The sequence below is a fragment of the Chiloscyllium plagiosum genome, unplaced genomic scaffold (genome assembly GCF_037043375.1).
Source record: "Chiloscyllium plagiosum isolate Xiang-an unplaced genomic scaffold, Cpla_swu_hap1 HiC_scaffold_44, whole genome shotgun sequence".
In the NCBI taxonomy this organism is placed as follows: domain Eukaryota; kingdom Metazoa; phylum Chordata; class Chondrichthyes; order Orectolobiformes; family Hemiscylliidae; genus Chiloscyllium; species Chiloscyllium plagiosum.
Window position 1 is genome coordinate 9,709,272 of NW_028270182.1, and position 18,758 is coordinate 9,728,029.

Below are 18,758 nucleotides of genomic sequence, written 5' to 3' on the forward strand. Positions count from 1 at the left end.
AGCCTTTGTGGTTGGGAAATTAACCCCCCACCGTGTTGCGATGAGTACGCCTTTAAGAGACGTGATGTATTCACGATCGCGAGGCGTGCTGAGGTAATGAAGTTCTCCGACTTCCATCTTAGCTTGGTTCTCTTGAAGCATGACTCTCGACCGGTGGCTGTGTTGTAAGCTAATCCTTTGCGTGGTGGCCCAGACTCAAATGGCCTGAGGGATGCGATGTTTGTGCATAATCTCTGTCAGATCCTTCAGTATCCACGCGCGGTTTCTGACGACACGTTTGATCGTGTGAGCATTGCCAGATCAGTGAAAGCATCATGTCAGGGCCAACCAGCGCCAAGACGAGTTGAGTTCACAGAAAGAGCTCTTTCATTTGACAGGGAAAAGGGCTGCTGAGCTGTCATCATGGGGTGGCTGTATGGGTAGCAGCAGCACTGAGCTCTCAATAGGTTGACCATGAACAGCAATGATGGCAATGCTGTTGGCGGGAGAGCGGGTAACGTTGCCCACATTTGACATCGATTCCCTTCTCCCGATGTTTGTTTCCTGTGTGGAAGTTTGAGGCTGAAAAAGCAGGTTTGGACATGATGGCAACTGTTGCGAGTTATTTCTGTCCTTCCCATTTCACTTGTGGTTAAAAGTATATCCACGTTGTAATTCCTGCCTGTTTTTAAAAAGAAAATTGGTCGCTCGCTCAGGAAGGTTTACTCAGGGCCGTGCACCCAGCGAAAATGGCTGTTACTTTGAAATCGAAATTCCTCCCTCCGTTAGCTCGATGGTGGGCTTGGAGTGCAAGAACAAGGAGGTTTTGTCTCAGTTGTACAGGGCTCTCAAGAGGCTTGGCACTTCCGCTGCTGATGTGCGTTTTTACAAACGACGAACTGCATTGGCCCAGTCCACCCCTTGAATCTACATCACTGTCCGATTATATAATCGAATCCCCTGCAGTGTTGGAGCAGGCCATTCAGCCCATCGAGTTCACGCTGACCCTCTGAAGAGCATCCCGCCCTATCCCTGTAACCCTGCATTTCCCTATGGTTAACCCACACATCCCTGGGCATTATGGGACAATTGAGCACGGCCATTCCACCCTAACCTGCACATCCCTGGGCACTATGGGACAATTGAGCACGGCCATTCCACCCTAACCTGCACATCCCTGGGCACTATGGGACAATTGAGCATGGCCATTCCACCCTAACCTGCACATCCCTGGGCACTATGGGACAATTGAGCATGGCCATTCCACCCTAACCTGCACATCTTCAGATTGTGGGAAGAATCCGGAGCAACCAGAGGAAACCCTCTCTGACACTAGGAGGGGAGAACATTGTACCCGGATCTCACTGAGCCCCCTCCCCACCCTGATTCCTGAGCTTAGCGACCCAGTCAATAGGAGGCCCAGCAGCAAGTGAAGCAAGCTGGGGCTGGAGTGATGGGAAGGAGGCTAGAGGTGGCGCACTTAGTGCTGGGAACACGACCATAGCGATGGAAGCTGCAGAGCTGAGATATGAAGATGAAGCAAAAAGCCTGGTGAACACGGTCAAACTTCCAAAAGGCACTTGACACCGTGCCACCTGAACAGACATGTGAGCAAGGTTTACAGCTTGTGTCAGAAAGAGGGAGACACTGGACAGCTGGGTGCAAAACTGGCTGAGGAGCAGGAAGCAGCGGGTATTGGTTAATGTATTTTAGGTTTGGGCCAGAGGACGGTCTGCCCCAGGACATCCACTAGGAGTCAGTGTTGAGCCTCTACCTTATCCTGATAAGTGTGATCCAGACCTTGGGCTGCAGGGGCAGTTTTAATGTCTGCAAACCTTGGGAGAACCCTACAACATGAGGAGAACTGTGTGGAACATCAAAAAAGGCATTGACCAATTCGGTGGAGGGGACAGACGCAATTCAGCGTGGAGCAGTGTGAGCTGGTGGACTTTGCTCTGAAGAATATGGGAAGATGGGATAAAATGAAGGGCCATACTCTAAAGGGGGTGAAGGAGCAGAGAGATCTGGGTGTATACATCATGAAAGGTGGCAGTATGGGTAGAGAGAGAAGGTTAATGAAGCGTGTGGTATCCTGAACTTCATTAAGGGGGCCACTGAGTCCAAGAGCAGAGAAGGTATGATGAGCCGATATAGGATGTAATGTTGAGTCCGAACGGGATATTGGTGAGGCTGGTTCTGGTTGCCCTGTTACAGGGAGGATATTATTATACTGGAGAGGGTTCAGAAGAGATTGACCAGGATGTTGCTGAGTGTGGAGGGTTTGACCTACCAGGAGGGGCTGGAACATTTTCACTGGAACAGAGGAGGTTGAAAGGTGACTGCAGAGACTTATAAACACATGAGGCCTATAAGTAAGGTAATTGGCAGGTATCTTTTCCCAAGGGTGGGGGATTTCAAAACTTGGAGGTGGGTGGGCATATTTCTAAGGTCGGAGAAAGATTTAAAAAGGACATGAGGGGCATTTTTTCTTTACACAGAGGGTGGATCGTGTGTGGAATGAACTTTCAGAGGAAGTGGTGGATTTGGGTAAAGTTACCATGTTTAAAAGACATTTGGATAAGTACCTGAGTAGGAAATGTTTGGAGAGATGTGGGCCAAGTGCTGGCAGGTGGGATTAGATTAGTTTGGGATGATGGTCAGCACGGAGTGGTTGGGTCTGTTTCCGTGCTGAAGAGTCTATGATACTGGTTAGACCTCAGATCTAGTATTGTGTGGCATTGAGGGCACCTCACTATGTGGGAGGGGATGGGAACACATCAGAGTGTGCACAAGTGATTGACATGAACGGTTCCAGAGATGAGAACGTCACTGATGAGGATAGATTGAGGAAATTGGGGTTGTTCATGGAGGCTGAGTAGAGCTCCAACAGTGGTTTCCAAAATCATGAGGGCTCTGGCAAAACCATTACCCCTCGTAAAAGGGATGCAAACAGTGGGGCAGAGATTTCAAAGTGGTTCACAAAAGCAGCAAGTACTCAAAAAGAAAAGCAGCTTTTCACAGAGTGAACACTTGAACTGCCTGGAAATGTGGCTTAAGCAAGATATTTGGGATACCTGGATAAAAATAGCTTGGGGAGGTGGGAACAGGAATTAGGGCAAGGGAGCAGGGAAAAGGACAGGCGATTGGAGACCAGTCGAAATGCTCAGAGTTGGCACGGATGTGATTTTCAGAATGGACCCCTCTTGCGAGGAGGGGAGGATGAGTGTGTGAGAGAGACAGACCGAGACTGAGAGACGGACAGACCGAGACTGAGAGACGGACAGACCGAGACTGAGAGACGGACAGACCGAGACTGAGAGACGGACAGACCGAGACTGAGAGTGCGTGTGTGTGTGTGTGTGTGTGTGTGTGTGTGTGAGAGAGAGAGAGATGGGCAGACGAGAGAGAGAGAGACAGACTGAGAGACAGGCATACGGAGAGTGTGTGAGAGAGAGAAAGAGATGCGCAGACAGAGATTGTGAGAGAGAGACAGACAGAACTAATCGCTAAAGAAGAAACGAGTGGTGAAACCTTGAATAGTGTTGTTTTGTTTTTTTTCTAACTTTGAGGTGTAGAGTTTCCTTCCAGTCCCCCCCCCCCCCCCCCCCCCCCCCCGACTGATGGCCAACATTCAGCTTCCTGACACACATGGCGCAGAGAGTGAGGGGGTGGTCTTGCAAAGCCTCGTGTTAGACCCCCGTAAACACCCTCGGCTCTAAGTTTGCCGAATTTTCAGCATCTATCCACCGCCTGCCTCTTCCCGGGATCTCGTCGGAACATTTTAATTTCCTCTCTCTGCCCCGATTGGATACACTAACATTCCAACGGTGACAATCACTGAACCCGAGTGGACTGGCGAGGTGGGTCTGTTTCTGGGTCCATGTACTCCCCAGGGTGGTGAGGACCCACTGACCCCAAGCTGAGCCAGGCTGGTGAGGGGAGGAGGACGTTCTACCAGAATGCCCCCCCACCCCTCCTCACCATTGGGGGTAAGACCCAACACACAACGCAAGGCTCGAAGTACACGTGGTAATCTTCAGTCACAAGCGTAGTGTTTTGATGGTGTTGCTTTTAAAAAGGTTATTTTGTACTTGGGCTTTTTTTTTTGAAGAGGGGTTGTAAAGGCAGAGGTGCCGAAAAGTCTAGGGTTGAACACTAAACTATGGACGGGGAATGGGCGGTTCTTCCAGGTTAGGTTATTTTCCTCTAGCTTGTTTTTAGCTGTAGTAACACAAAGTGTGAGTGCAGAAGAGCTGCAAGCTTCAGTAACTGATTTCTCTGAAATCTCTCTCTGGGTGTTGGTCCCTCCTGCCTGTAAGAACCTGTTTGAATTTATCCTTTTGCCAAGGGGTGTGTTTGTGGACCGTTACAGTAACTATACTAAGTAACCGTTCCAATACAGTATCAGGCCAGTTAAGTTTTCCAATAGTAATATTACTCTAACTTCCGCTTTCCTTCCTTTTGTGTTTCAACTGTAGTGTTTAAATAAATTCTGCTTTGCTTAAGGCTGAGTGGTTTGACTGGCTGCTTCCCACCTGAAACATCCACATCACATCTACCTTTAAAATAAGAAAGGGTTAGGGTCTAGGTGCCCCTCTTAAAATATTTTGAGGGGGGGAGTGGTCTAATCTGGTCCATGAGATGGAAATGTGTCCTGAAGAAGGGCTAATGCCCGAAACGTCGATTCTCCTGTTCCCTAGATGCTGCCTGACCAGCTGCGCTTCTCCAGCAACACATTTCCATCTCTGATCTCCAGCATCAGCAGACCTCATTTTCTCTTCTAATCTGGTCCATAACAGCCGAATGGTCCATCTCTGTCTCCTCCAGTGTCTCGGACGCGAGCCTTCACCCAACTCTGTGCTCCATGCGATATCCAGAAATGGCTGGAGATAGACTCTGCAATAAAGGCTAAATGGGGCCCCTGACGATAATCCAACAGTACAATGCATCCTGTAGGCGGTACATGCTGCTGCTACTCTGCATCGCTGGTGGAGGGAGTGAATGTTTGTGGGTTGAGTTGGCGGGGTGGGCAAGGGGTAATCAAACATTGTAGAACCATAGGAAGTAGGGACAGGAGGAGGCCATTTGGCTCCACCATTCAACAGGATCATGGGCTGGTCATCCAACTCAGTTTCCTGTTCCCACTTTCTCCCCCATACTCTTTGATCCCCTCAACCCTAACACCACCATCTGATGCCTTCTTGAAAATAATGCCATGGTTTCAACCACTTTCTGTGGCAGAGAATTTCACAGGCTCCCTGGGTGAAGACATCTCCTCTTGGCTCTGTGTCTGGTATCCTTAGACTGTGAGCCCCTGGTTCTGACTGAATGAATGAGCTTTATTGTCACATTTACTCACATGAATACACTGAAAAGTTTACAAGTCGCCAATTTCAGCGCCAATTTAGCAGCAAATGTACCTTGGTGCAGATTCTAGACCATAAATTCTTATGAAAAAAAATGGAAAAACAAAGAAATATAAAGTCCAGCATTACAGACCTGCAAAAGTACAAAATCACAGTAATAAATGAGAAAAATAAAAAGTTTAGAATAAATTCTTTCCACGATAGTACAATTTAAAAAAAAAAAAAATTTTTTTTAAAGAAGAGGAATAAGTCAATTTCGTGACTTTAGACTCGAAGACCCGACTCCCCTCTGCCCCTGTTGGAATCCTAAGCTGGACCCCCACAGTACTGAAAGAAAGCCTCATGGAGTCGCAGACTAACACCGAAGCTACCGAAAGGAGAGCCAGGCCACCACCAAAAGGAGTCCCAAGCCCATCATTGGAATCCCAGGCCTGGACCAATCTTATCTTCAAAGCTATCGCCAAAGCAGCCTAGTCCGAGGCCAGGATGCCTCACGCCAGTGTGCAGCCATAAGGAACGGCGAGATCCACACCACATTCTCTACTGCAGCAGCACCCCCTGAGCCTCCTTCCTCACTGGAATAATTCCTTTCTTCTACAGGGCAAGGGAGTCTGTCACCGTGTCCTCTCTAGAACCACCCCACCCCCCCGCCCCAACTCCAGTGCGACCATGTGTTCTTTCCAGTTTATGTTGGAAACACCATTGTTCATAGGCTCTGATGAAGAGTCATCTCACCTGCCTAATCAACAGGAATCCCCCTCATCTTGGTCCTAAAGGGCCTAACCTGTATCCTTAGACTGGGATCTCCTGGTTCCTGACTGCCTAGTTAACAGGAGTCCACTCGTCTTGGTCCTAAAGGGCATAACCTGTATCCTTAGACTGTGACCCCCTGGTTCCTCACTGCCTAATCAACAGGAATCCCCCTCGTCTCAGTCCTAAAAGGGTCTAACCTGTATCGTTAGACTGGGATTCCCTGAGTCCAAAGTCACAAAATGGACTTATTCCACTTTTGTTTTAAAATCTCTTTTTTTAAAAAAAAATTATACTAAACTTCTTATTTCTTTATTTTTCTCATTTATTACTGTGTTTTTGTACTTTGGAGGTCTGCAATGCTGGACTTTATATTTCTTTGTTTTTCCATTTTTTTTTCATAAGAATTTGTGCTCCAGAATCTGCACCTAGGTCCCCTTGCTCCTAAGCTGGCACTGTGAAGGTTTCAGTGTATTCATGTGAGTATATGTGACAATAAAGCTCATTCATTCAGTCAGAACCAGGGGCTCACAGTCTAAGGATACCAGACACCGAGCCAAGAAGAGGTGTCTTCACCCAGGGAGCCTGTGGAATTCTCTGCCCCAGAAAGTGGTTGAGGCCAGGGCATTGTTTCCATGAAGGGGGTCAGATGGAGTTTCTGGAGCCAAAAGGATCAAAGAAATACACCTTCCCCACCCTCCCCAACTCAATCCACTAACGTTCACTCCCGTCATCAGTGATGCAGAGTCACAGCAGTGTGTACTGCCTACAAGATGCGTTGTATTGTTGGAATATTTGTCAGGGCCCCTTCCCCAAGCATTTACTGTGCTGTCTGCCTCCAGCCATTTCTGGATATTGCATGGAGTACATTGAGTTGGATGAAGACTAGTGTCCAAGACACTGGTCCTAGACTTCCCAGTCAACAAGAATCCCCTCCTCTCTGTCCTAAAGGGCCTACCCTGTATCCTTAGACTGTGACCCCCCTGGTTGTGGGCTTCAGGAACATCCTTCCTGCGTCTACCCCGTCTGGTCCTGTTAAAGTTGAACAGGTCAAACGCAGCAGGAAGAAAGCCTTAAGGAGGAATAAAATAAACCAGAAGAATTGCAGACGCTGGAGATCTGGAACAGGGTCGGAGGTTGCTGGAGAAACTCACCAGGGTCTGTGGAGAGAGAGAGAGAAAAACAGTTCGAGTCAGGTCACTCGTCGTCAGGGCTGGGAGGAGAGGGGTAGTGGTGAAGGCGGTGGGAAGGGGGCTGGATGCTTGAAGGACTGGCGCAGAGTGGATGGGCCAAATGGCCTTTGTGTACAAGCGGGAGGTCCAGCCAGTGGGCGCTGAAGTGGGAAGGCACACCCTGCTTGGCAGATCTCTCAGAGCTGCTCTCTGCAGGGTTGTACTACCTGCTGAATGATGGAGTGGAGCGTGTTTGTCTTGGCAGGCAAGATCACAGGCTGTGCACTTGGCCGTGACTCCGGACACAGCTCATACATAATGCTCCGTGCTTGTAAGAACTTGAGCAGCAGCTCGCTGCAGTGAAGATACCAATAAACTTTGCTCACTTCGCAACACTGTCTCCTGACCCCCCCCCCCCCCCTCCCCCTCAGTTGCTTTTCTTGGAAAATTCATTCACAGATGTGGGCGTCGCTGAGTGGGCCAGCCCTTCTGCCCATCCCTAATTGCCCAGTGGGGGGCAGTTAAGATCCAACTGCATTAGAGTCATAGACTGGGGAGAAGGGCATAGAGTCACACAACACGGAAACAAGGTTCGGTCCAACCAGTTTGTGCCGAACATAATCCCAAACTAAACCATTCCCACTTGCCTGCTCCTGACCCATATCCCTCCAAACCTTTCCTATTTGGGGACTTATCCAAATGTCTTTTAAACGCAGTACCCTCATCCACTACTTCCTCAGGACGTTCATTCCACACACGAACCATCCTCTGTGTTTAAAAAAAAAGAAAATTTGCCCCTTGTGTCTTTTTTAAATCTCTCTCCTCTCACCTTTAAAATGTACCCCCCTAGTCTTGAAACTGCCCCATCTTCAGGAAAAGACACCTATCTATATCCCTTATTACTTTATAACCTTCTGTCAGCTTGCACGAGTGAACCATTTGGGTTTTGCAATGATTGACTGTAGCTGGCACTCCACTAACTTTTTAATTCCAGTTTATTTTTATTTATTCGAATGTCAGGGTGGAACTTGAATTCCCCACAACTGTGGCTCAGAGTTAATAACCCAGACACATTACCACCGTGCCACCCCCTCCCTAAACCATACAGTGACCCCTCAGTAGAAGGAAGTTGTATCATATTAATGATAGTAGTCGAACTTTCGCTTGTTCATCGGTCATTGGTTAACTTTGTGTGTTAGTTTATTTAAAACAGGAGATATACACAAAAAATCCCAGGAAGGAAGGGTTTGTTATATGAAGAGTGGTGGAGGATTCTGGCTCTGTATCGGATGGGGCTCAGAAGGATGGGGGGTAGGTGGGATGTGATTGAAACGTACAGAATACCGAGAGGCCTGGATAGAGTGGACGTGGAAAAGGGGTCTCCACCGGCTGGAGATCCTCGGGCCCGAGAGCACAGCCTCAGGGTGAAGGGATGGACTGAGATGGAGAGGAATTTCTTCAGCCAGAGGGTGGGGACTCTGTGGAACTCATAGACACAGAGGGTTGTGGAGGTCAAGTCATTGAGCATCTTTAAGATCGAGAGAGAGAGAAGTTCCCTATTAGTTGGGAGGGGCGCGGTCAAGGGTTATGGGGAGAAAGTGGAAGAATGGAGTTTGAGAACCATACCAGCCATGATTGAATGGTGGAGCCGATGGGCCGAATGGCCTAGTTCTGCTCCGACGCCTTATGTTCTGTGGTTATTTTTAGTCTGCTCAACGTTCTGGTAATGGATGTGAACAGGATGGAGGAACATTGGGGTCATCACCTCAAGTTACGCAGTTGACTGTTTTGAACTGAGACAAGGAAACATTTCTTCACCCGGTCAACCGGCTAAATCCTCTACCTCTGAAGGCTGCTGAGGGCATTTCAGGGGCAAAAGGTTGGAGGAAATTCTCGTGCACATGATATGGGGAGAGAGCAGGAGGACAGCATTGAAATAAAGAGCATCCCTGTTGAATGGCAGGCTAAGATCGATGGAGCAAATGGCCTATTCCTTCCTCTGTAAGACATATGAGTCTGTCTCTGAGGTGGGAAGGCAGACACGCTTTGGGGAGGGGAATTGAGAAGTGATTTCTCCCGTACGTTTCTGTGCAGTGTTTTATCTTGTCGATGCTCTTTCCAAGTACTCTAATGGGTGTTCAATTCTCTGTTTCAGGGTGTTTAAGAAGTCAAGCCCGAATTGCAAGGTAAGAGAACTTTGCTGCATTCTGGGAGGTTGAGAAAGCCGATACATGAGCCATCATTTATGGCCCAGTCCAAATTGCCCCTGGAGAAAATGGTTGAGGTCAGTGTGATGGCGAAGGCCAGGGTTAGAGACACATTGTGCTTGGGTACATCCGCACTGGTCATAGAGACAGATGTCTCTTCCCCCACCCCCCTACCACATTCCATCCTGGAAGTTCGTCCACAGCACTGATATTCCTGGTGGCTTTGCTGAATTAGGACGATTCTAATGCATGTGTTTCTACTGGTGTTGGTTTTATTCTGCACTGGGCTCGAGGGCACATTGGAGGATTACTGCTGCTGCCTCACGGCGCCAGGGACCCGGGTTCGATCCCAGCCTTGGTGTGGAGAATGCACATTCTCCCTGTGCTGTGTGGGTTGCCTCAGGATGCTCAGGTTTCCTCCCACAGTCCAAAGATGTGCAGGTTAGGGTGTATTGGCCATGCTAAATTGTCCCATAGTGCCCTGGGATGTGCAGGTTAGGATGGATTGGCCGTGCTCAATTGTCCCATAGTGTCCAGGGATGTGCAGGTTAGGATGGATTGGCCGTGCTGAATTGTCCCATAGTGTACAGGGATGTGCAGGTTAGGGTGGATTGGCCGTGCTAAATTGTCCCATTGTGCCCAGGGATGTGCAGGTTAGGGGTGATTGGCCGTGCTAAAGTGTCCCATTGTGTCCAGGGATGTATAGGCTGGGTGGGTTAGCCATGGGAAATGTCGGGTTACTAGAATTAGGGGGTGGGTCTAGATGGGATGCTCTTTGGAGGCCTGGTGTGGACTCGATGGGCTGAATGGCCTGCTTCCACCCTAGCAATTCTATGTTTATGGATGACACTCCCTTTCTCTGACATTGGGACAGATTTCCCTGACTTTGAGCTGGTCTGTTCAGGGCCGTCCCATTCCCTGACCTTAATCACAGGGAACACAGCTCTTGTGTAAAATCCAGCAACAATGTTAAACTTCAGCACTGCTCAACTTTATAAGAGCTGTGTATCTGCAAATCCACCCTTCTGCTGAATGGGGACAGTGTAGAAGGAGCTTTCCTCAGTTTCTAACCCCGTGCTGTCCCTGTCGTGGGGAGTGTTTGATGGAGACAGTGCAGAGGGAGATTTATTCTGTATCTAACCCCGTGCTGTCCCTGTCCTAGGAGTGTTTGATGGGGGGGACAGTGTAGAGGGAGCTTTACTCTGTATCTAACCCTGTGCAGTCCTTGTCCCAGGGAGTGTTTGATGGGGGATCAGTGTAGAGGGAGATTTACTCTTATAAAGTTGAGCAGTGCTGAAGTTTAACATTGTTGCTGTTCAGCAGTAACTTTGTTTAGTTTCTGTTACTAAGACTACGATATAAACTTGTCATTTCTTGGAAAACTCCTTGTGTCAATGTTTCACAGATGTGGTGTCCTTAGAATGGCTCTGATTGACATCCAGGAAGGCAGTGTCGTGTTTGGCAACAAGTCAGGATCAGAGATGGCATTTGTAACAACTCTGAATTTATTACTTCCTGCTCGGGGTCCATTTGGAAATGAGGATTACTTAGCTGGCTGCTCCTACTTCTGCAAACATTTAGCCACAAGACCTGGACTTGTAGTTTTGCCAATGAGCTTGGCTCAGCTCAATGGAAAACCGCATTCGCCTCTGAGATGGAGGTTTGTGGGAAAACTGAGCCCATAATGCAGACTATCAGCTTATTCCTGGGACTGGGGCAATAGAGCAACCCTGTGCTGTCCCTGTCCTGGGAGTGTTTGATGGGGGACAGTGTAGAGTGAGCTTTACTCAGTATCTAACCTTGGCACGGTGGCTCAGTGGATAGCACTGCTGCTTCACAGCGCCAGGGTCCCAGGTTCGATTCCAGCCTCAGGCGACTGTCTGTCTGCACATTCTCCCCGTGTCTGCGTGGGTTTTCTCTGGGTGCTCTGGTTTCCTCCCACAGTTTAAAAGATGTGCAAGGCGGGTCAATTGACTATGCTAAATTGCCCATAGTGTTGGGTGCATTAGTCATGGGGGGGCGGGTTACTCTTCAGAGGGTTGGTGTGGATTTGTTGGGCCGAAGGGCCGGTTTCCACACTGTAGGGAATCTAATCTAATCTAAAAGCAATCTTGTGCTGTCCTGTCCTGGTAGTGTTTGATGGGGGACAGTGTAGCAGAAGCTTTACTCTACCTAACCCCATGCTGTCCCTGTCCTGGGAGTGTTTGATGGGTCAGTGTAGAGAAGCTTTACTCTGTAGCTAACCCCATGCTGTCCCTGGGAGTGTTTGATGGGGGGACAATGTAGAGGGAGCTTTACTCTGTAGCTAATGCCATGTTGTCCCTGGGAGTGTTTGATGGGGACAATGTAGAGGGAACTTTACTCTGTAGCTAACGCCATGCTGTCCTGGGAGTGTTTGATGGGGTCAGTGTAGAGTATTCCATCGTGTGACCCCTTTTCCTTATTCTCCCTCTTCAAGGAGAGGAAGTCCAGCTCTCCCACCTCAATGAATCATAGAATCCAGACAGTGTGAGAGCAGACCATTTGGCCCATCGAGTCCACACTGACCCTCCAAAGAGCATCCCACTCAGAACCAACCCCCTACCGTATCTCTACAATCCTGCATTTCCCATTGCCAGTGCACCCTCACCTGGGTCAATTTTTAGCACAGCCAATCCACCCTAACCTGCATATCCCAGGGCACTATGGGATAATTTAGCATAACCAATTCACCCTAACCTGCACATCCCTAGGCAATATGGGATAATTTAGCACGGCCAATCCACCCTAACCCGCACATCCCTGGGCACTATATGATAATTTAGCACAGCTAATCCACCCTAACCTGCCCATCCCTGGGCACTATGGGACAATTTAGCACGGCCAATCCACCCTAACCTGCCCATCCCTGGGCACTATGGGACAATTTAGCACGGCCAATCCACCCTAACCTGCACATCCCTGGGCACTATATGATAATTTAGCACAGCCATTCCACCCTAACCTGCATATCTTTGGACTGGGAGCAGCCCAAATCCCAGTACTTTTCTAGTCCGACTTATCCTTTGTGTCAAAGAAGTGATGAGGACCACACACAATACCTGGCTTGGAAAAAGGCCATTTGGCCTGTCTAGTCCATTCGAGTATTTACATTCCTCTCGGCCCTCTTCCCATCCTTCTTCCTCCTTCCCATATTATCATAACCCTCTTCTCTAAACCTCCATCTGCTCCTGTCACATCTCCCGTGTGTCTGCTATGTGTTGCTCTGTGGTGGCGAGTCCTATATTCCCTACCCTCTCTGGGTGAGGCGATTTCTTCTGCACACCCCTGTGGGTTTTCCTGCTGATCGTGTGAGACAGGAAGCCCTCTTGCTCGCAGTCAACTGTTCCACCTTCCCTGTCTCCACTCGATTGAAACCTTCGCTCCCTGTTTGTTTGCTTCTGCCTTGGGCACAGAATAGGAAAATATTCGATCGTTGGAGGCAGTTCAGAGAAGATTCACTCGGATGATCCCTGGGATGGAGGATTCCCGGGATCCCCATTTTGTGAGGAAAGGCGAAACAGATTGGGCCCGTGCTCCCTGGAGTCTAGAAGGATGAGAGGCTGATCTCATAGAAACATTTTGCATACCTAAGAGTCAATGCTGAGAGGACGTTTCCCCTGTGGGGGAGTCTAGGACCCAAGGGCACCCTGTCAGAATCGAGGGGAGCTAATTCAAGACTGAGTTAGAGTCGTACAGCACAGAAACAGACCCTTCGGTCCACCTCGTCCATGCCGACCAGATATCCCAACACAATCTAGTCTCACCTGCCAGCACCTGGCCCATATCCCTCCAAACCCTTCCTATTCATATACCCATCCAAATGCCTCTTAAATGTTGCAATTGTACCAGCCTCCACCACTTCCTCTGGTAACTCATTCCATACACGTACCACCCTCTGCGTGAAAAAGTTGTCCCTCCGGTCCCTTTTATATCAGTTCTGGACTCCCCAATCCCAGGGAAAAGACCTTGTCTGTTTATCCTATCAGTGCCCCTCATAATTTTATAAACCTCTATAAGGTCACCCCTCAGCCTCCGACGCTCCAGGGAAAACAGCCCCAGACTGTTCAGCTCCTCTGTATCACTCAAATGAGGAGGAATTTCTGCTCTGAGTATTTGGAGCTTCTTGCCACAGAGAGCTGTGGGGGCAGAGTCCTTGTGTCTGTTTAAGATTTTGAGGAGCTGGTGTTGGACTGGGGTGGACTAAGCTAAAAACCACACGACACCAACAGGGTTATAGCCCAACAGGTTAATTTGGAAGCACTAGCTTTTTTAGCGCTGCTCCTTTATCAGGTAGCTGCTCCACAGGTAGCTACCTGAAGAAGGAACGGCACTCTGAAAGCTAGTGCTTCCAGGTTGGACTATAACCTGGTGTCGTATGGTTTGTAACTGTACATTGAAGGTTGAGGTAGTTAGATTCTTGATCAAGGGTTACGGGGAAAGGTAGGAATGTGGATGTGAGGAATGTCAGATCAGCCATGGTCCTATTGAATGGGGAAGCACGCTCGAGGGGCTGAACAGCCTGCGGGCTGTTCCTATTTCTGATTGTCTTTTAGGAAGCAACTACGTCAGTCTCTGAGCTGTTCAACTGGATGAATTGTTGACGCAGGGGTTGTAACTCTGTGAGCAGCAGACTTTTTGTTTTGTTTGACCTGTTTTCTCACAGCTGAGACTCCCACTAACTCGGAAGTGGCGGAGGAGAGGTAGGCATTCTCTTTGATGTGCGTCCAAGGGAAGTGTTGCCAACTAGATGAAAGTCTCCCACAACTGTGAATTATCTGCGTAGCTTCTGTGCACGTCAGTTCAGCTACGAACAGCCTTGACGTTTTGAATTTGTGAGGATTTACACAGAGTGTTTTTTTTTTATCTGCCTTTGTGTTGAGCACAGCACTGGGCTGTGACAGGGAAAGCACTTGGAATATTTCCTTTCCTGGTAATCTCCCCGTGACATTTTCAGTTTCTTCATAACTCTAAGCCCAGCCAATTGTGGTTGAAGAACACAGCAGCTACCTCACTTTGTTCCCCGTGATAGTTAGAGGTTTCTACAGTCACAGGAACGCAGTACAGTCTGAGGCCACTCTGCCCAGCAACACCTGTGCTGGCTCTTAGAAAGAACTGTCAGCTTTGTGTACACAGTCCCAAAAGGTCATTCCCTCAAACCCTCACCCTCGCACACTCCCTTAAACCCTCACTCCCCCTCACAGCCTCACTCACCCTCGCTCACTCCCTCCTTCACTCCCTCACTCACTCTCGCTCACTCCCTCAAGCCCTCACTCCCCCTCTCACACCCTCAAACCCTCACACACCCCCTTAAACTTTCATTTCACTCCTACTGTGCCCCCCCACTCTGCCTCTCCCCCCCCACTCTGCCTCTTTCTCCCCCCCCACTCTGCCTCTTTCTCCCCCCCCCACTCTGCCTCTTCCCCCCCCCCCCACTCTGCCTCTTCCCCCCCCCACTCTGCCTCTTCCCCCCCCCCCACTCTGCCTCTTCCCCCCCCACTCTGCCTCTTCCCCCCCCACTCTGCCTCTTCCCCCCCCACTCTGCCTCTTCCCCCCCCACTCTGCCTCTTCCCCCCCCACTCTGCCTCTTCCCCCCCCACTCTGCCTCTTCCCCCCCCACTCTGCCTCTTCCCCCCCCACTCTGCCTCTTCCCCCCCCACTCTGCCTCTTCCCCCCCCACTCTGCCTCTTCCCCCCCCACTCTGCCTCTTCCCCCCCCACTCTGCCTCTTCCCCCCCCACTCTGCCTCTTCCCCCCCCACTCTGCCTCTTCCCCCCCCCACTCTGCCTCTTCCCCCCCCCACTCTGCCTCTTCCCCCCCCACTCTGCCTCTTCCCCCCCCCCACTCTGCCTCTTCCCCCCCCACTCTGCCTCTTCCCCCCCCACTCTGCCTCTTCCCCCCCCCCCACTCTGCCTCTTCCCCCCCCACTCTGCCTCTTCCCCCCCCCCCCCACTCTGCCTCTTCCCCCCCCACTCTGCCTCTTCCCCCCCCCCCACTCTGCCTCTTCCCCCCCACTCTGCCTCTTCCCCCCCCACTCTGCCTCTTCCCCCCCCCACTCTGCCTCTTCCCGCCCCCCACTCTGTCTCTTTCCCCCCCCGCTCTGCCTCTTCCCCCCCCCCGCTCTGCCTCTTTCCCCCCCCGCTCTGCCTCTTTCCCCCCCCGCTCTGCCTCTTCCCCCCCCCCCCCACTCTGCCTCTTCCCCCCCCACTCTGCCTCTTCCCCCCCCCCCCCACTGCCTCTTCCCCCCCCCACTCTGCCTCTTCCCCCCCCGCTCTGTCTCTTTCCCCCCCCACTCTGCCTCTTCCCCCCCCCCCCACTCTGCCTCTTTCCCCCCCCACTCTGCCTCTTTCCCCCCCCGCTCTGCCTCTTTCCCCCCCCGCTCTGTCTCTTTCCCCCCCCGCTCTGTCTCTTTCCCCCCCCGCTCTGTCTCTTTCCCCCCCCGCTCTGCCTCTTTCCCCCCCCCCGCTCTGCCTCTTCCCCCCCCCCCCGCTCTGCCTCTTCCCCCCCCCCGCTCTGCTGCCTCTTCCCCCCCCCCCTCCTGCTCTGCCTCTTCCCCCCTCCCGCTCTGCCTCTTCCCCCCCCCCCATGCTCTCTGCCTACCCCCCCATGCTCTCTGCCTACCCCCCCCTTGCTGTCCGTCTCGCACCCCCGCTGTCCGCCTCGCCCCCCTGCTCTCTGCCTCGCCTACACTTTCCGTTCTCCGAATCTGCGCCCTCCCCCCCCACACTCTGTGCCTCCATACATTCTCTGTTCCCTCCACACTCTCCCTACCCCACACTTCCGATCCTCAACCGCCCCCACCCCACCGCAAGGGAGTGAGTGTGATATTGATGTGGTTTGCGATCTCCCCTTCCTTGTCTGTGTGTCTGGAAGCTGCATTTTTTGTGAATCCTGAATGTTCCTGGGCCCCATCGCGACAGATATCCTCCTCCCTCCCGCCCTCCCCATTTGTTATATCGGAAGTTCAACACTACCCCCTGACCAAACCATCCCTCATTACAAGTCAGGGGAAGTCCAGTGAAGGCCTGTGACCACATGTTTGACCTGAAAGGGAATGCCCACTTTTCATTTGTGTGAGAATCGGTTAAATTTGGTTCCGGGCTGGATATTTAAGCCCGAGCCCTGGGAAACCTTTAACTAACTCTTCCTCCATCTGGTTAACCCCTCTAGTTAACAGTCTACCTGGGGAAACGGGACTTTGTTGACCATCTTGATCATGTGGATCCTGTTGGTAAGCCTCTCTCTTTTACTTTTCTGGGATGATGTGTGGGAGGGAGAGAGGTGGGCTGGGGTGGGTGGGGTATGTGACCCACCCACGAAGAAAGTGCCGCTGGGCCCACCTGTCATACTTTGCGGTGGCCTTTCTGCCCCCTAGCACCTCTTCTGGCCCCTTGAGGGATCTGCAATTTTCAAACCTCTAACCCATCTCTCTCACTCTCTGGCCTTACGGTCCCTCTGGAGTATCTGAGCACCCGCTATCTCTTGGGCCGTATGCTGTCAAATTCTCATTGTGCCTGCTTTTGTGGGTACATTCCTGATGGAGGGCTTATGCTCGAAACATTGACCCTCCCACTCCTCAGATGCTGCCTGACCTGCTGTGCTTTTCCAGCACCACACGTTTTGACTCTGATCTCCAGCACCTGTAGTCCTCACTTTCTCCCAAGTTAGCCGTGATGTCTGAATAGATATTCCTGTTGTGCCAGTCAGGCATGTGCATTTGTGCCAGCAAGCGAATCGGGTGTGTTTGTATTTTATCCTGTTCTAACTTTTGCCTGTTATTTTCTATCTCTCCTCTCTCTCTTCTCTTTTCTCTCTCGCTCCCTTTTCTCTCCCCCACTCTCTTTTCTCTCCCCTTGTAGATGGAGTGGTGTTGGTGGATCCCGAGTATCTCAAAGATAGACGAGGTAAGTGCATGTTTACTGAATCTCACGTGGGTCATGGTGTAAGATCATTCAGCCCATCATGACTGGACTGGCTCTCCAAACCAGCAGCATGACCTAGTGCCAATCTCTTGCTTTATCCCCAATGACCTTGGCTATGGACCAGACCAAACCCTCTCAGAATACATCTACAAGATAGCCCAGACCCTAACCTTTCCTTATTTTAAAGACAAGTGCAAGGCATTGTGCAAGGATTGATCAAACTACCAGGTTTGAAGCAAAACACCCTGTAGTTAAAATAAAACCAACGAAAGAATTGGAATAACTCTATTGGAAAACTTAACAGAATAATAGGTTATTTAACTCATAAACAGCAACTGTCCCAATACAGTAACATCTCATAAACACACCCTTGACAAAGGCAAATTCAGTAAAATAGATTGTCTCACATCCAATTCTCTAATCCAGGAGGGAGTAAATATCAAGAGAAAACTCTGTATGAGAGAGAGTAGCAGGGAGAGTTGTACTGCAGCTTCTAAACCCAGCTTCAAGACCCCAGCAACTGAAAACTAAAACTAAACATCCTGGTTCGCGGGAGCTTGACCCCCACCCAGCCAGGTTGCTTCTATTGTTCCCACCGTTTTTAAAAAAAAAACCATGGCTTCACAAGCTGTTTACTTTGTTGGCTTTGAAGCAGATTTCTCATCACCTCTGTCACAATTGTTTTTCAAAAAATACAAGGACAAATTAAACCTCTTACAGGGATAGTATTGTCACACCTTCCTCATTGTTTCTGTCCACCTCATCATCTTGGATGCCTCATTTGTACCTTCCTCCTCCACATTTCCAGGCAGTATTGTCACACTTGCTGAGTGAAAAAGGTATTTTTCCTTTAGTAACATGTACTACTTCTGCGTATTTCTTCAAATCTGTGTCCTCTTGTTCTCCATCCTTTTACAAATGAATGGGATAGGAAAGGTTCAGAGGGATACGGGCCAAATGAAGGCAAATCTGACTAGTTCAGTTAGTCAGCATGGACAAGTTGGGCTGATGGGTCTGTTTCTGTGTCATGTGGATCTATGAATTTGAAAGTCTCCATCTCTAAGGAGAACCATCTCAAACTCTCCGATGTATCATCATAAGGATTCCCATCCTTGAGACAGTTTTAGTAAATGGTCTCTCCAAAGCATTGACACCCTGAAATGTGGCACCGCGCACTGTATACATTATTCCAGGCAACATCTAACAAGTGTCTTGTGCAAGTCCAATGTCACCTCCTTGCTTTTTGTACATTATGTCCCTATTAATAATAATAAAGCCAAGGACACTGTATGTTATTAACTGTCTTACCACTTTCAAAGATCCAAGGTCCCTCTAGAATCATAGA

The 18,758-nt window shown here is 50.1% G+C and overlaps 1 protein-coding gene across 4 annotated transcripts in view; it reads left to right on the plus strand.

Annotated features, from left to right (window-relative positions):
* LOC122544389 (arrestin red cell) overlaps window positions 1-18,758 on the plus strand; it is a 131,046-nt gene that overhangs the window by 86,223 nt on the left and 26,065 nt on the right. For all 4 annotated transcript variants that reach the window (XM_087983025.1, XM_087983024.1, XM_087983023.1 and 1 more), the window contains 3 exons: window positions 9,423-9,453; window positions 16,662-16,722; window positions 17,351-17,395. In XM_087983025.1, the coding sequence (XP_087839151.1) occupies window positions 9,423-9,453; window positions 16,662-16,722; window positions 17,351-17,395 (137 nt within the window). The remainder of the gene's footprint in view (window positions 1-9,422; window positions 9,454-16,661; window positions 16,723-17,350; window positions 17,396-18,758) is intronic.